Below are 17,004 nucleotides of genomic sequence, written 5' to 3'. Positions count from 1 at the left end.
GCCAGATGGCGATACTTTACCGTTTTATCTCACCCTATGGTTAATAAAATAGTCATAGAAAGGTAGGAAATTCTTGCTTCATGAAAATAATTATGCTATTGGTGTCATATAGTTGTTTCTAGCAGAAAATTTCGGTATCGTTTGTTTTGCCACTGAGTAATCGTGCATACAGCTTGTTAAGTAGCTTGGAAAAATGAAAGCGTAGTATAGGTGGTAGTTCTTCGAAGTGTCTTGCGCTCAAACTTCTCAAATATAGTAGACGTTCACGGGTGACGACATTGTGTGGTGCTTCGGCAATCGTCACCGCTCGGTGGCGCCGTAGCGGCTCACGCCGTTTGCGGGTCTTCTCACCTTTGAAAATGTCTATAGGCGTGAGCATGTGGTACCACCATAGCTCTAACGGCGCTGTTTCGCCACATACGCACTTACCATCACGTCGGCTATACCTGTGACGCCTAGCAGTGTCCGAGGTGCTGTTTACACGGCGCAGCAGCATGACAGGTCTCACGTGCTTCCTGTCGTTATCATTGATTTGCCCTTCGGGCGACACTAATTAATAAAAGGCTGTGCACCATTATAGATTTCTATTTGCGAATGAGCAACGAAGCTGCCACTGGTTCATAGAATCAGTGTTGCCGTAAATTTTCGAAGCTTGTCGCTAAAATGAGATGAAAGTACGTTAAATTACCGCTAGATTTTCTTGAAAATCTTCAGAACTCTCGCTAAAGCTTTCGAGTAAATTTTAGTTAGCGTAGGCATTCTGGAACATTATAATAGGCTCTAACATGGCCTGAATTATTTACTGAAGCCTCTCATGTTTGGCTAGCGTCAGTGTGAGTGAGGATAATGAGTGAATTTACCAGCAGTGTGTAGTGTGCTTTTACTTTACTGTTATACTTACATAACAACGGATGCTGACTGCTCAAATTCAGTGTTGACCCTCACATTGTGAGATTTCAAATGCCACTCGATTCAAAAGGAAACAAGCTATCTGATTTTCCTAGGAAACAGAAGCACTTGGTCGACATCATCCTTGCAAATTTTCGAGTTCTCGCCGCTCTTGAAAGGATAGCAAAATTTTGCAAGAAGACGAAGGTCACATGTTAATTAAGGTCGCATATAATTAAGTGATATCTACACAGGTAAAGTACTACGCTTCCGCCGCTTAGTCTACCTGAAGGCTCTTCGCAGAACTTATTTGTCCAAAATCCATCAGATAAGGAAGCAGTAAGCTTGCTGTACATTTTTGTTTTGGCGCGTGATTTAGAACGTGGAAAAAGGACAGAGGAGAAAGAGCGAAGGCTGCCTCCCTTTTCCTTCACTGTCTCCCCTTTTCTTTTCTCACGTTCTAAATCACGCTCCAAAAAAAAAAAGAATGTACAGCAAGCTTAAGCATCAACTTGCCCAAGAAGACGTTGTTTTGCGCACCTTTCTACAATCCATCTGTCTTAATATTCACCTGCTGCCTTCTAAATAGTGCAGTAAAATTTGTAATTGTCCACGAATCGAACGTATTAAGTGAAAGGGCCCAATCCGTAGCGTGAAGACCCATCCAAATCAGTTTCATAAAGAATTAAAAAAAATGCATTTTGTGAGCACAGTGTGAATCTTGTGAAGGCAATCATTGCTTCATCGTGGTCGCAAATACAACTCGTCGATCAGCTAATTTCGGCCTCTCAGATGTAATTACTGTATAATAAAATGCCTTCAAGAAGGCTATTTTCGAAGCAACTTTCCTAACTTCGAAGGCGCTAAACTGTAGCCGATTGTTCTGTCACGTCGCTAAAAAATTTCGCCGTTCGCTAAATTGAGTATGATGTCGCTAAACAGACAATAAAGTAGTTAATTCTAGTGCCAAAATCGCTGAAATTGCAATATGGCTGAAGATACACCTTTCACTTTCAAGTTGTGAGCAATTCCTCTAAAAGAGCGCTCGACCAAGCTTTTTAACCCATTTCTTTTCAATTAATTTTTTACACATTGCATGACTGAAGAGAGTCTCATCATCTGTAGCATCAGTGTCAACGAATACTTCGCATACACCCAATCCTCAATAACTATTCTACACAGTCAACCATGTACTCCATCTCATTGCTGCTCAATAATTTTGAAGGTAAATATCTGCATGTTCTGTGGAAGTGCACAAGGAGATTTGCTTTTGTGAATCATCTTGCGTACATAATCTTGATGTTCCTACTACGTTTGTATCACTTTTTTATTTTTGTACAAGTGTTCATATCCCGTGTGTCGTATGTTTTCATATTTTTTTTTGAAAACATTACCGTGTCTCTAAGAGACATTTTACAATAATGCTGTCATAACGACACACATTGCACAACACACTGTACTGAGTCGCAACATATGGCGTATGCTGAGTTCCGAACACGACGCCGCTATGAAATGTTTTAGGGGAAGAGGCTCTGTTTACATTCAATTTCAATTTTCAATTGAGATATGACCCCTTCCGCAGCTAGAGCGAGACACGCGAGTGATGGCCAACAGGTGACTGCTACCAGTGATATTCTCTTGCGATAATGCGAATGTGAGTTCCTCGTTTAGGTTTTCGCGCTGGTTTGTTATTTTTTCGCCGCTTCATCGCTCATTAAGTCCGTCAAGTGGCGGAACAATGCGTGCCATGGCACTGTTTCGTGACTTTCGAAATTTCGAGTCTTCGGAGGGGTGGGTGCTCCAGATCGCCGCGGTGTATCGCGTGCTGGCGAAGCGGCCCAATTCAGCCGAAAATGTCAAAATTTTCCACCGATGCATTTTTTGGAGAAAAGCTTGCACCCATGTTTTTGAGGGTAATTATCACTACCACAGCTTCGGCTTTGAAAATTTCAAGCGCCTGCCAAAACATTTTGAGCTTTCTTAGCTGTGTGCTTGTTTCTATCACTTTTTCTAATATTATTGTCGTCTCCGCGTTTCTCGTGAGGTCTTAGTTTTGCGCCTGGGAAAACGCCCTACTTTCCTTTCTATATGGGCACTCTTTTCCACCAGCTTGGTCTTTCACAAACTTCCCTCACCAAATTCTTATTTCTAAACGTTCGAGCAATTCGATACAAGGCCCACAACGCTGTCATAGAATTGTTCTCAACAACAGAACTCGACTGGTTTGTTGGAATATACAGACTGTAATTTGTGTACACTGCACTATGCCTTCGTATTCTCTTTTACTTTGCGTTGTTTTTATTTGTCGTCATGAAATAATAATAATAACAACAACAACAATAATAATAATAATAATAATAATAGGGGGACGATGATGATTATGATTACATACTGCATGCACTGCCAAAAGCCGAAGAGGCGTGATGGTCGTGATTATGCAATGGCGGCCTCTAGCAGTGTGAGCGACATCCCATTTTCGGGGCACAGTTTTATGGCTTCGGGCGTTCGTTCTTTTTCAATTCTTGGGAGAAGTTTCACAGTTCCCTTTACTTATTAACCTGTTCGTATGACAAGCTTTCAGATGGGTCAGAAGCGTACATCGCACAACGTAACGTCGGCACGCATTGTGCCCTCGGTGCACCTCGTTGTATCCTTGCGTCAGCACACCAAGACGCACAACTTCCACTGCTGCCGCTCTTTTACGACTTCAGTGTTCTGCCGCACCGGGCTTCGATCGAGCTGCACATGTCGACGAACAAGAATTGCAAGACTTCTTCACTGCAAGGATTTTATTTCCGAATCAATACAACATGTACGTGCACGTATGTGTCGTATTTAGGTAGTTTTGCTAGCCTGGTTCAGGAGGTTGTCACGGCAGGTTAGGATAGTACGGCGTAGGTCAGCCTTTTCAGTCTCCTAAAATGGGGCAAAAAAAAAAAAAAAAAAACGGGTGACGCCAAGAACACCACCTCCTAATGTCAGTATAGGCAAACTTGGACGGCGGTGCAGGATCGCAGCAAAATTGTCTGCAAAGCTGCAAGTGTGACTATAGCCTGTTGATACGACTAGCCGGTGACAATAACAGCATACCACGCCCCCTTGGAAATTACGCTCTTAAGTTTGCGTTTCTAGAACCTGAAAGAAGCCATTAATGCAAACGCTTCAATGAGTGTATGGTCTAGACATACGTGTGACAAGTTTCAGCCCGAAATCTGTACACGCTCTCTTAAACAACAATTGAGCAAACACTTCGCTGCATAAGAATGCGTGTAAATGCAGTCCGCGGGTAGCATACGCTGATGTAAACATCTCAGCAAAGTTTTGCAGTCGTTCGTGGTGCGCGGAGCTCGCAAGCGGAGCGCTAAGTCACTTTTCTCTCAAACGCTTTCTTTTCACCAGAAGGCCCTGTCTTCACTCTTTCCTGGACGCTTTATTTCGTAATAAAGCGGATTGCCATACGCGGTTGCTATTGGCCAATAGCTGACATCAATCAAGTAGTCTGTTTGGATCAGTGCGCTTCTTCCTACTGTTACTGTGTATATTTATTTACGCAGTTTAATAAACAGGCTGAAATAAGCGAAAATCTGCTTTCGAATTTCGATAAGAATTACGTGCTTCCGGAAGAAGCCGACGATCGTCTTCTGACACTCGGCGTCGGCGGCCCGCGTGTAAATTGAATATCGGCCACACTGCTTATGTGTGTCATAGCCGTCGGGTGTCGCTAATTTCGACTATAGTTTTGAATATTTGAATACTCAACTAGCCTCGAACCACGCGAAATTTAAGGTCGACTCCTGGCCGTGCCTGGTAAGACACACTGGCCGACTTCGCTGCGTATTGAGCGGTTGCTGGAGCTTCAAAACGCGCAATTTAGATGTGGCTTCTATCTGTCGGTGAAGCTGGTGCAGGACAAAGCCGGTCCGCACCACGTGGCACGGCCAGACTGGATCATACGAGCGCGGGCGCGCGCTCAAGCCCTGTCGTGCACACAGCAAACGGCTGAGTGTACGCACTGTTACAATTGCACGTATAGCTGCGGTCGGCTACGTGGCGTGTAGATACCGCGGACGCCGCGGGGTGCCGGGACGAATCCGCTGGCTAAGTACACCGCGGCTCGCTGAGGACAGCGATGTTTGGCTACGTTTGGCGCGTCGTAGGCGCCGAAATCGGAAGTAGTGGCGTCTACGTGGGCTTCCAAATTCACATTTTAAACGGATGATATGCTGACGTTCAGTAGGCGGAGCGCTGGGGGCACACTAGGCTACCCCGTAGCCTTCGTAGTGAAAGGCATTGAAGGAGGTACGGAAACACCGCGAAGGGGGGTGTTTGGTTGCCAATAACTGCGCTTCTGCTGAACGCCCTGAAGTACTTTTTCTGCCGAAGTATTTCTTAATAGCTTATTTTGACTTTCAATGTATTTCTCAATTTCGATGAAAAGTGGTTCATGGCCCCTTTAGAGACTTCTAAAGTTGAGCGTTATTTCTCACGTGTGTTGCTTTGTTCTCTCGACTGCCAAAGCGGTAAAACATAGATGGTAGTACTTGCAACAAACTATCACATCTTAATTGTTTAATTTCAACGAGTATAAGTAAAGTGTTGTGTCTATTTCTACTTAAGCTATTGATTTCCTTATTGTTTGCTTTTACACGCAGTCATTACGAATGCTATACTGTGCGTAAAATACAGCGTTGAATAATATATGGCTCTAGTTGCTTCACGACAGTATTTGCTTGCATTACAGACTACAGGAAATGAACGCTGCTCACATAACAAGAATCAATTCGAATCCCAAAACATGTGATTTTTCGACATAGAGGGCTTTCCGAGAGAATAAACGCTATGGTTTCGCTGGCACTATCGTTGCCTCAACATTACAGATTGAGCGCAACAATAATATTGGTGCTTATTTATGATATATATATATATATATATATATATATATATATATATATATATATATATATATATATATATATATATATATATATATATATATAGAGAGAGAGAGAGAGAGAGAGAGAGAGAGAGAAGCAAGTCAGGGAGGTCAAGTCGGCGGTCAGTAATGTCCTGGTGGCATTTAATACTCTTAGGTAGAGCGAAAACAACACTGCTTACCGTGAATAGGGTGTTTGAAGGGGGAAGCTCCTGCAAAAAAGTAAAAGAATAAATAATGTACAGGATTCAAATTTGAACTATGGAAATTTAGAAGCGAAAATGACCTCATTCCTTATACTGCTGCATGAGGCTTATGAATCTGAGCCCGCGTTCACAAATCAGTTTGTACAATACAGAGGATTTCGTGAGGACAGGCGTCAAATAGAGAACAAACAAACATTCCGGACAGCTTTGTTAATGAGTTCTGTGCAGACGAAGCTCCAAAAGTTTTGATTAGTCTCCTTTGTTAATTTTACTCTGCTGTCAGGATTGGCCGACGCCTTTTTCTACGAGCATATCCTGTAAACGTAGCCATTTAATACGTATAATGGCTCCTATATGTAAGCATGCGTGCGGCATTGCATGTTTTATTAAATATATGTAAGGAGACGTGAGTGTCTCATCGACGCATGAGACACCCATGAGACAAAGTTCGAGTATGGCGGGTAAGAGCATGGCGTTCCCCCAGAGTGGCTGGGTAAATTACCCAGAGTTTCGCTGTTGTGATTCCTAGCAAGAGATTCACTGACTTGCTTAAACTGCAGGGTTCACCATCTAGTGCCATTGGTTCGGATGTTAGCCAGTGTTTGTATCTTGAGTTGCCTTTAAGAAGGAGGCTGCCTTTATCTGAGCAAAAGCTTCCGCTAATGTAATTTAGGCGTTCCTTCGTTTATCTTTGCGTGTAGTGTTCACCTTAGTGCACGTGAATGTCTTTGGCTCATTCCTGTTTCCTTGCGTTGCTGCCTTGGTTATTCGCGTGTTAAGGATAATTTTGTAGTGGTTCAATGCCGTCAAAAATTAAAATTAAATTGCAGGGTTTTGAAGTGAAAAAGAATGGCGAATACGGCGAATTCGAGCTTATCCATGCTAGCAGCGCATAGCAGACAAAGAAACCAAAATAGACATACGATACAAGCGCTGTCTGGCGTTTTACGTGTCAAAACCACAATCTGATTATGAGGTATGCTGTATTGAGGAAATTCGGATTAATTTTGACCACCCGAGGTTGTCTAACGTGCACGTAAGTCTAACTACAAGCGCGTCTGTGAATTTCGCTCACAGCGAAATGCGGCCGCCTCCGCCGGGATCGAACCAGCGTCCTCGGCATCGCAACGCCGTGGCCGCTAATCTACTACAGTGGGTGAGTCACTATCGCCGGATTGATTCGATTGATTCCGAAAACTACATTTGTTACATGCGCTAATGGCCCTGTACTATGTTTGCTTTTTTGTAGCTTACTTGGCGAATAAGACTGCTCAAAAAGTGATGTCCATGTCAAAGATCCATCTGCAATGCTGCCTCAGAACAAAACCCTAACAACGTTTCGCTTCGGCATTCCGGACAGCATGTTGTTCTTCGGGAAATCGGGATTGCCATGAAAATAATATACAACGCCGCCATCGACATCAGGATCACTAACAGAATCAACAGGAGGAGCAGCCCATTTCATGTCCACTGCAGGACGAAGGTCTATTCCAGCGATCTCCAATTACACCTGCCTTGCGTAAGCTTACTCCATACTGTGCCTGAAAATTTCGTAATGTCATCGACCACGTGTTTCGCTGGCTTACTCTAATGCGTTTCTCTTGCGTGGTACTCAATTTTTAACTCCAATAAACCAACTATTCTTTGGTCTGCCTATCTCCTCCATTTCTTCCTCTTAATCCCAACTAGAATAGCACCGACCCCCGTTTCCTCTATAATCCACAGCGCTACCTTCCTGTCTTTCAACGTGGCGCCTAACAATTTTCGTTCCATCGTTCATTGCAGGGTTCTTATCTACTTCTTACGCTTTTTGTTAACTTCGAGGTTCCATCCCCATACGTTAGGATTGGTAGAATCCAATGATTGTACGCTTTCTGTTTCAAGGATAGCGGTAAGTTGCCAGTCACGACCTGATAATGTGTTCCGCATGCATTCCGACGTCAGTATTTATTGTTCTGTATAATTCATTCTCGTGTTCCGTGTCCCTCGTGACTAATTTGCCTAGATGAACGTACTGTTGTGCAGATTCTAGAGGCTGATTGCCAATCACGCATTCTTTTTCTCTTACCAGAATATTTAACATCATCATAGTCTTCTGCATAATAATCTTCAAACCCACTCTTAGACAGGACAGTCACCTGCAAACCACAGGTTGCTGGGATGTTACCATTTGATCCTCATTCCTGATCCTTCCTAGTATAACAGCTTGAGTACTTCTAAGCACACAGTAAATAGCACTAGAGATATTGCGTCTCCTTGCTCTATTTCCCTGTTAATTGCTATAAGTAGGTTTCATTTATATTTGAGTTATTATGATATGAATGAAAATGCAGTAATGCAGCCTTCCTGAAGCAGGGATGTTCCGGGGATGAATATATTCTTTTATCTTATTGCCTGGGATATCTTATTGCCTGTTGTCTCTTGCAGAAAGCAAACAGTGCGATGCATTTGTTGCATGGAATAACCATAGTGTTTGCGAGGGATCGAAAAACCACAGTGTATCTCCACCCAACCATACTTAACACGCAAACAATTAAAGCAGCAACGTAAAAAGGAAACGGCGATGCAATAAGCTCCCAGCACCCACGTGCACACAGTTGGACAGTAATCTCTAGGACAAACTTATGCAGGTTTGATTTACATGTCAATTGATTGTACAAGTATTTGTTCAGCCTAAGGCAGCCTCCTTATTGAAGGCAACCATCAGGATGCACCAAGACATCGACTACCGTATAAAGAAACTGCACTAGAATGTGGGCAATTGAATCTAAATAAGTTATTGGTGGTGTGGTTAACACGCGCAATACAAAAGCGCGGTCTGATAGTTTTACAGATATTTGCAGTGGCGAGTGGCACTGATGGTCATTATTTGACATTGTCTAATGAGACTCAGCGTGGTTCCAGAGTTGTGGTTCGGCAATAGATGCGCTCACAAGCTTGCAACGATTTAGTTTAACAGCAAACTAAATCAACACTTTTATTTCTTATGGGAAAATGACAGCAGCTGCAATAACTAAATATAGCTAATAAAGCCTGTCTCATTTCATTCGTTCACAAAACATTTAAGAAAAACTATACCGCAGGAAAGAGGTAAATTGAAAAATACGCGAACTTCAGCGAATTCTAAGTCATATACTACGAGAGCAGTGGGCTCCTGAGGCGGATACCACCGTCTTATGACCTTTGCATGCGCACAACGTCGTCTTCGTCTGCTACAGCGTCGCTTACTGTGTAAATACGCTCACTGAAGCCAGTGCTTTCATTCGAAATGGCATCGACAAGTCCGGACAAATTGCCGAGTGCCAAAGCAGCGCGATTACGCGTAATGTTCAGCGCGGCCGACTCCTAACTTAACGTTGCCGCAGTGGCGTGAGTTACGTAGCCAGTGGTGACGGTGCTCAAAGTTTTATTTTCCTTCGCCAATCAACGAGGGTGAAGCTGAGGATAGCGAGGGGCCCTGACGAAGACGAGTTTAATGTAAGAAATGCGACGCAACGGAAGGGACAGATGGATGGACACAACAAACCTAGCTTTGAGCTTTTAACTGCTACCGAATGGAAATGTGATCTGAGCTGCAAGAGCACCATTTAAAATCTTACTCACCAGTGTACCGTTGTTTCGCTGGCAGATTGCCAGGAAAACGCAGTAAACGTCTCCGCATTCAAGTTGTCCCTTCATGTTGTGCAGCTTTTGGTTAGTCTGGAGAGCAAACGATACATTTCAGTCACTTTTATTTAACAGCGCGGAAAAAAAAGGTTGCAGAAAAAAAGGCAAAAATAAAGGGTGTTGCTTGAGTTGCACCATGCTGCCCATTATAGCCTAAAGAACTTATGCTGGTTATCGCGAAACCACAATTTCTAGTTCTAATAGTAAACAATAGTATTCGTAAAGGGCGCCGCCAAATATGGGAAAATTGTACATTTTCTGTAAATAAAAAAAAGCGCAGGTGAGACGACGTGACAGTGCCGGAAATCAAGGGCTATAGGCAGCACAATATAGACGGGAACATGCGGGACAGACGACATTAGTGCTACTGTAGTCTGTCTCTTTTGTTTCCGTCTATTTTGAGTTATCTATAGCCATGGAATGCATCAAAGAGCCTTAACGTCGTGTTAAGTGCCGTAGCTGAGGCGTTGTTCGCTAACACGTTTTCAAAAAAAGAAATGCAGAAACTCCACTGAAGTTGTCTAAGTAGGCGTAAGCATTGTGACACTTGCTCATTTCCCCGCATACGATGCGACATGCCTTGTTTCCGCGATTTACGAAGCAGTAGAGGGTTCATTAAATGTTTGCGTCATTGGTCTTGTAATCTGTTTTGGCTCTTGATCCGACCAGTATAAACCCTTATCAACCCTTGTCGTTCGCTATCAACTTTATCGAACTCGATCCGACCCTTATGTATTCTTATCGGTCGTTATCAGTCTTGTGGCACTGACTTATTCGGACCTGTATCAACCCTTATCTGTCCTTATCAAGCTTATCGGACATGATGCTACCTTATCAACCCTTATCGGTTGTTCAATCCTTGTCGGACTCGATCCGAACCTTGTCGGTCCTTGTCAACTTTGTCAGAATTGCTCCGACCAATATAAGCCCTTATCGCTCTGCAGCATCTCAGCCATCCCCGTCGAACGATTATCAGCCGTGATCAGACCCATATAAGATAACAAAAGCTTAGATCCTAAAAACACACCGGACGTAGAAAATGAAACACACACCAAACGCTCTTGTGGTGTGCATTTCTTTTTCTACGTCCTGTGCGTTTTTAGCAGTTTTTATTACAATGCGTTACCAACTAGCCCACCTATCCGTCCTTTTGCAAGACCCATATAAACCCCCATCACTCCTTATCGTTTGTGACTTATTTACTGCTTATCTCTCTGTGTTGCGCGACAACACAGACAGAGCGGTACAACGCATTCATATGGTTCAGATATATTCGCCTTCCGAAAGCATGGATGTTTGGTCCAGTGAGTGAAACACTGGGCTTCTGAGTTTGGGGTCCTGAGTTCGAAACTCATCCCGATCAACGTTTTAAACGTAAAGCTTTTCTTTGCGAACCTTGCCGGGTTTCGTGACCGTGGGTGCTGCGGCCTAGCTATCCTCTAGCCGAATAGGCCAACCAATCACTGCGCAGCACGTGCGCCGAGCGCGTCGCTGGGTTCCTTGCAGCACCACAAGATGGCGCTCGCAACCACGGAGGCGTCCGCGGCATTGAATTGGCCACTCTACAATGTCTGATTAAAGCCTTCCGTGACAATTTGTGCGGAAATTCAATAAACACGAAATCCTGTTTCGACTCTTTATGAACTCAAACAAAGCGTCGCTCTATATAGATTCCCACTCATTGGCTCTGCTGCATTTCTTTCTTCAAATTTTTCTTTCAAATTTAGTCTGTTTTTCTTTTCTTTTTGGAGCGCCTCACGTTACGCATTATGGACGGACCGACGGACAGATTTCCTAGGTGGGTCACCTAAGTAGGCTTGCGCATTAAGATATGCAGCAGCATATCATGTTATGTAGAAGTATCGTGTGGTTCCTACTCTGTTCTATAATTGGAACAAGATGAAAAATGAAGACAAACACAGTTCACAAAAGATTTAGTAACGCTAGTGTTTAGGCTCCCGTCATTTACAATGAGCCCAAAGAATGACCACACAATCCTTAAGTACGTCTTACAATGTGAGCACGACACCTATCATACACAGGTGGCTGATTACAATCGTTTCGGCTGAGACTGTCAGCCATAATTTGCGTGTGAAGCGACCATAAGACGCGTGGTTAGATTTTTTTCTAATGTCATCGCACGTGCCTGATCCCAGTTAATATTTTGGTCTGACAAAACGCAATGGTCGGCAAGTGCGCTTAGTGACACGTCTTGCTTCCTGGAGTCGTTTTGGTGCGTCTTGAACTGACTCTCGAAGTTTCCACCTTCATCCATGTAAACATACGCATAATGCGCTCATGGAATGACGTGCACCACATTGGCATAGAATGACACGATGTATACCATTTCATGCGCGAACTGTCGAGATGTTTCACACGGAGATTTTCCCCAGCGAGCTGTTTTCTGTGCGTCTGAATAACCTTTCGTAAAGGTGCGTACTCCGCATTATTTTCGAATTCGTCATAAACTTTTACTTTATGATAAATAAGCGCGAGAACTACGCAAGACGGGTGCTTAATGCTTTCTACGCAGTTCTATTTCATATCCACGCTGTATAATTGCCATCATAACCAACTTCCACCCTATCCACCTTTCCAATACTGATATGTGTGGGATTTTCCTTCACACACAGAGCACATTCCAGAGCCTAGTAGTGCCTTTGCATGATGATAAACCATACTTAACAAAAAGAGGACGATCACATTGCCTTTTACTGATTCCCAAAGAGGGACTTAATGTTGTATCCCTAATAGTATGCTGTCACAGTAAAGTAAGAATGAACAATACAAGGCTAGTGTATGCACAAAAAGAAAAACGATATAGACGAGGAAACTTGTTCTTCACTAGTTATTCAAACTGTCTGGCTGAATTATTAGGTAGTGAAGTTGTATAGCCTGGCTGCAGGCACTGAAATTTTGTGCAAACACAGCGTCTTTGCACAACATATCTGCAACCTTTTGACGTGTAGAGTAGCCAACTTACCTCTGTTTGCAGATTCGTCTGGACGCATTCTAGGAGAGTACGCTTGGCCGTTTCTTCCAATGCTGCCAGGAAAGAGGGAATAAATTGGTCTAGTGGGGTCGTCTGAGATTGCGGGTCTTCGGTCCAGTAGTGAGGTTTGTTATGTTTGGTAACATGACACATTCGGTGTATCAAGCTTTTAAGCTCCCAGTTCATGACTAAACCATACCAATGCTCAGCTGAAGCGTTCTTACCGAATCCACGGGGTAAATACGGGTGCACTTGCAAGCTATTCGACTACGTAAGGACACATTATTCATATGGGACATTCTCGTCCCTTTACTATAATTTTTCAATGAATTTGGATGCCACGGCACGGTGCAAGGAGGCTAAGCGATGCGAAAATCACGCCACCTTTGAAGATACGGACAGCATCAACTAAGATATCAGTTAGCTGTTCCAGTTTCTGTGCAGAGCCCGCTACGCATTCTCTCTGAACAGATTGCAATGAGTTGTGCAACGCGGATCGTTCACTTGTTATACCATCGCGTCTGTGCATTGTCATTGGAAGAACACACTACATTAGGAATTGCAAAGGTGACCTCGAAATGCATATATGCAAGGAGTTATTATTGTTTACAGATTGTTCGAAAGAAAGTTTTATGCATTTCGCCAGCATTTCTGCGTGGCTCTGTATGGCAACAGGTTTGTATCCCTGAACTAGAGGCGCGGGTGAAGCAACTACGTTCCTACAATCACAGGCTAAACGCATGTCTTTCAACCTTCCTACCACAGCCACATCTTATTCTTCATTCCCTTAGGTTACGCTTGTTTGCATAAAAAAATGATACAGCTTGTCGAAAGCAAAACTCCAGTACACGGTGCCGTAACCATTCTTCTTTTTGTGTAGTGAGGCAATGTTATTTCTTTCTGTTTTGGTGACCAACTTTGCCATATTTAACGCATAATTTCAGCACCTATTCATGAAAAGAACCACAATAAGAAGAATCGGAATGCTTAGTTATTTAGAGCTATGCATATTTCATTGAAAAATAATTGCGATATCATTCTTGTCAATGTGTCATATGTCTTCAGTATATTGTGTACAGGGCCCTTTTGCCACGAACGCTTCAGTGCGCTTAGCAGCATATGCAGGAACACGTGCTTCGTATCATGTTACCCAAAGCAGATTATGTTCTCAACAGTAAAACGTAATCCGATAAGGGTAAAAAGAAAATGAACACTGGCTCGAGTGTTCGTATTACGACAGGCCTTCATATTTTAATAGTCTGAATCACATGTTTAACAAGCTCTTCGAAGTTTTATAAGTTTTTGCTTCCGGCAAAGATGGAGCTACCTTAGCTGGTGTCGTCATAAAGAGAGCACTGGACAATGTTATCTACCAGTGTTGACATAGTAGTGATAGTGTCGCTACAATTAATGACATTTCTTTCTGTTGAGTGGCAAAGGTCTTCATTTAGCTACCAGCCACCTTTTTTCGCGACAGACTATCAATTTGGCGAAATTTTAGCGAAATTTTTGCGACTTCGAAGTTAGAAAAATTTCTCCAAACTGGCTTTCTAGGTTGCGCTTCATTATTCCTCAGCCGGAAGCAGGCGGCCGAAACTAGTTGTGCAGCACTTGGACTATGTGGCCATGCTTAAGCAATCGCGCTCTGCACTGACTGACTCCGTACGCTGTGGTTTATTGCGCCGAAATAAATGGGCTCGTTATTTGGGATGAAAAAGAAGCACGTCCTTTTTATTCTTTATGCAATTCATTACAGATTGTCTTAACGCTGCGGTTGCTGTACTTTCACTAAATACGTTCGATTTATGGACGTTAGCAGGCGTAGCAGTAAATGACTTACCGCTTGTAATATATTTTATTGGGAGGTAGAGAAATGCAGCGGGTAAATAAGATGACATATCAGCTGTAGAAAGTGCAGTACATGTTATGACTGGGTTCCACAACGCGAATCTGTATGAATTATCGCTTCTGTTTCTCATAACCGCCGGATAAATGAATTCTGCACAGAGTTTTCAATTGGAATAAGAGAGGCAAACGCACTATTTTACCTGCACAAAGTCACGTAATTGTCATTGGCCGTGACAACAGCATGAACAAGCACATGCCACAGAATTTAGCCCTCCTTTCATGAGCACCCCAAAAAATTTTGCAGGCACAACCCGGACCAAGTGCGTTTTCGTGTTAAGTAAATCAAGTTACGCGTGCTCTTTCTAACGATGCTGGATTTCTAACTTGACATTCTGAAGGTAAACGCAAAATTTTGCCTCTAATCAGTCACTGGTTTTGTAAGCATGTAAGCAAAGTTAAATCCCTCTGCACCTTGCTGGCAAACTCCTTTATTTATTATCGGCAGGCATACTGCCCAAACATAAGCCGTTTCGGCTGAGGGGTTAAGCCATATTAGCTCATTTAATAATGGCGCAAACCACCTGCATTATTTAGAAACCACTCGACAGTTTTAGCGAAAATTTTACAGTCCTTGAAGCATATTTTAACGAACGTTTGACTTTTTGTTTCGTTTTTTAGGACATGTCTGAAAGAAAGTTGGCAGCGCTGGTATATATAGCGGTACCTTCGTGGTACTGAGAAGCATATACTGACAGTGAGAAGTGCATCCACGTAATCAACCTGCAGTTTCGTTTAAGTTGGCCAGCTCAGTCCACATCATTTACGAATACTGCCACCGTTAATCCATTACTCGGCATAGCCAGCTATAAATGACACTTTTTGGCTATCTAAAACATGGATAAAAGGCAAATGATAAAAGGTGACTATTGTTCAGGGTTAAACGGCTAGCCAGAAATAGTAGACATTGTCATTAAGGTTCATAAGCTTTCGTGTTCGATACAGATGGACCTATAGATTACAGTGCGACTTCGGGTAAACGTACAGGGCCCTCACTCACAAGAATGCGCCTATACGTTAAAACTTTTCGTAAGACCAAATGCCAGCCCTGTCTAATGTTCTACATACAATTAGCGAAGGTGGCTGGTCAACGGAAAACAGCACTTACCAGCGGAAAGCGTTGCGAGTTCGGCTCGAGGCCAAAACACTTGAATTAAAAATACCACTAAATCGAAACAGCAAGTATTACTTATATTACATTTCGATTTTATATACAGTACGAAGCAAGCTGACAGAGCCCACATAGCACATATCCCGACTCTGTCCATGGAACGTTATTCCCACATGCATATGTTCGCAATGCTCTTGTTTCTACACAGGGACTAAGTTACACAACCAAGGGCATGAGGCAATTTACAATACCAGATATAAAATAATTTCATCAGGAGCAACTTTGATAACGCCTCTCAAGGGCTCGGTGAATGATTAGGTACACGAGTAATGCAAGCGTGCATGTGTGTAGTGACGAAATCTTATCAAATTTTTGTCGTTGTTTTAAATATTGTCCCGCGGGAACCCAAAGCTTAGTCTCATTTTCTATATGTGTCGAAGACTGCAACCGTCTTGTGAGTCCTAATTTGGGTAATCGAGAGAAAACAAAAGAGATCAGCTAAAAACAATGCCACTGCGTCGGTGTAGAGGAACTGTTAAAACTCATCATTAGCCATTATAAAGGAAGACTTGAAGCTCCAGCGAGCCTGATGACGCGAGGGGCTACGTCCATGACACATTGAACACAGTTATGTTACAAGTGAATCGATTACATTATTTATGAACCATTTGTCTGCGAGAAAAACAAGGAAACAAGGTGTAGAGTGAAGAACTAGCAGTTATCCAGTCTATACCTTGTTCTGGTGTAAGCGTCATTCTTGTTCTTCTTCATTTTTATTTGCTTTTTTGATGTGAACATGAATATACAGATATTTTCACGGCGTTTTGCATACACTAATGACAGAGCGGGCCCTCTATGAAGCGCTTACCTAAAGTTATCATGGTTCTTCTCTATAGCCTTAAGCAACCCTACATATAAAAATACGATAACCTATTTCATGAATTCTATCAGGCCATTTTCGAACGTGCATCTCATTACAATTTTCTTCTTAAACTCGCAGCTAAGGCGTGGCTCAGAATATGCGTATGAAACAAAGGAAGAACAGGTGATTACCACAGACGGAGCCTGGTCGGCCTTCATGGTGATCCGCGTAGGCCAGACCAAGCACGGCGGCGAGCACAAGGATGAGGCGCATTCTGGAATTCTTCGTTCCTGTCGAGAGCGACGACAGATCACCGGGTGCTAGTGGGTGACCCTGACAGGGGCAGCAACTGCTTATAAGCCACCCTGCGGACCCTAATCTGGAGGAAAAAACACTCGTCAACCGAAGGCTTGAGATAAGCGAAAGAAGCGGTGCATACTA

General features: G+C 43.1%; 2 protein-coding genes across 2 annotated transcripts in view; one reads left to right on the top strand and one right to left on the bottom strand.

The window, feature by feature from the left end:
• The window catches only part of LOC135906084 (sulfotransferase 1B1-like), a 456,107-nt gene that overhangs the window by 81,910 nt on the left and 357,193 nt on the right, over window positions 1–17,004 (top strand). The window lies entirely within an intron of this gene.
• Window positions 3,650–16,910, bottom strand: LOC135906079 (uncharacterized). The gene is made up of 5 exons (XM_065437228.2): window positions 16,755–16,910; window positions 12,677–12,738; window positions 9,631–9,726; window positions 6,004–6,033; window positions 3,650–3,804 (listed from the first exon to the last, which is right to left on the bottom strand). Exons 1-5 carry the CDS (start codon window positions 16,834–16,836, stop codon window positions 3,724–3,726), a joined length of 351 nt encoding a protein of 116 aa, XP_065293300.1. The 5' UTR covers window positions 16,837–16,910; the 3' UTR covers window positions 3,650–3,723.

The sequence above is a fragment of the Dermacentor albipictus genome, chromosome 1 (assembly GCF_038994185.2).
Source record: "Dermacentor albipictus isolate Rhodes 1998 colony chromosome 1, USDA_Dalb.pri_finalv2, whole genome shotgun sequence".
NCBI lineage: Eukaryota > Metazoa > Arthropoda > Arachnida > Ixodida > Ixodidae > Dermacentor > Dermacentor albipictus.
This window is presented reverse-complemented; position numbering and strand designations above follow the sequence as displayed.

Coding starts and splice junctions, on each gene's coding strand:
- LOC135906079 (XM_065437228.2), bottom strand. CDS start 16,836: ATGCGCCTCATCCTTGTGCTCGCCGCCGTGCTTGGTCTGGCCTACGCG. Junction 9,727..12,676: donor AGACGAATCTGCAAACAGAG/GTAAGTTGGCTA, acceptor TTTGCTCTCCAG/ACTAACCAAAAGCTGCACAA. Junction 3,805..6,003: donor CTTCAAACACCCTATTCACG/GTAAGCAGTGTT, acceptor GCCCCATTTTAG/GAGACTGAAAAGGCTGACCT.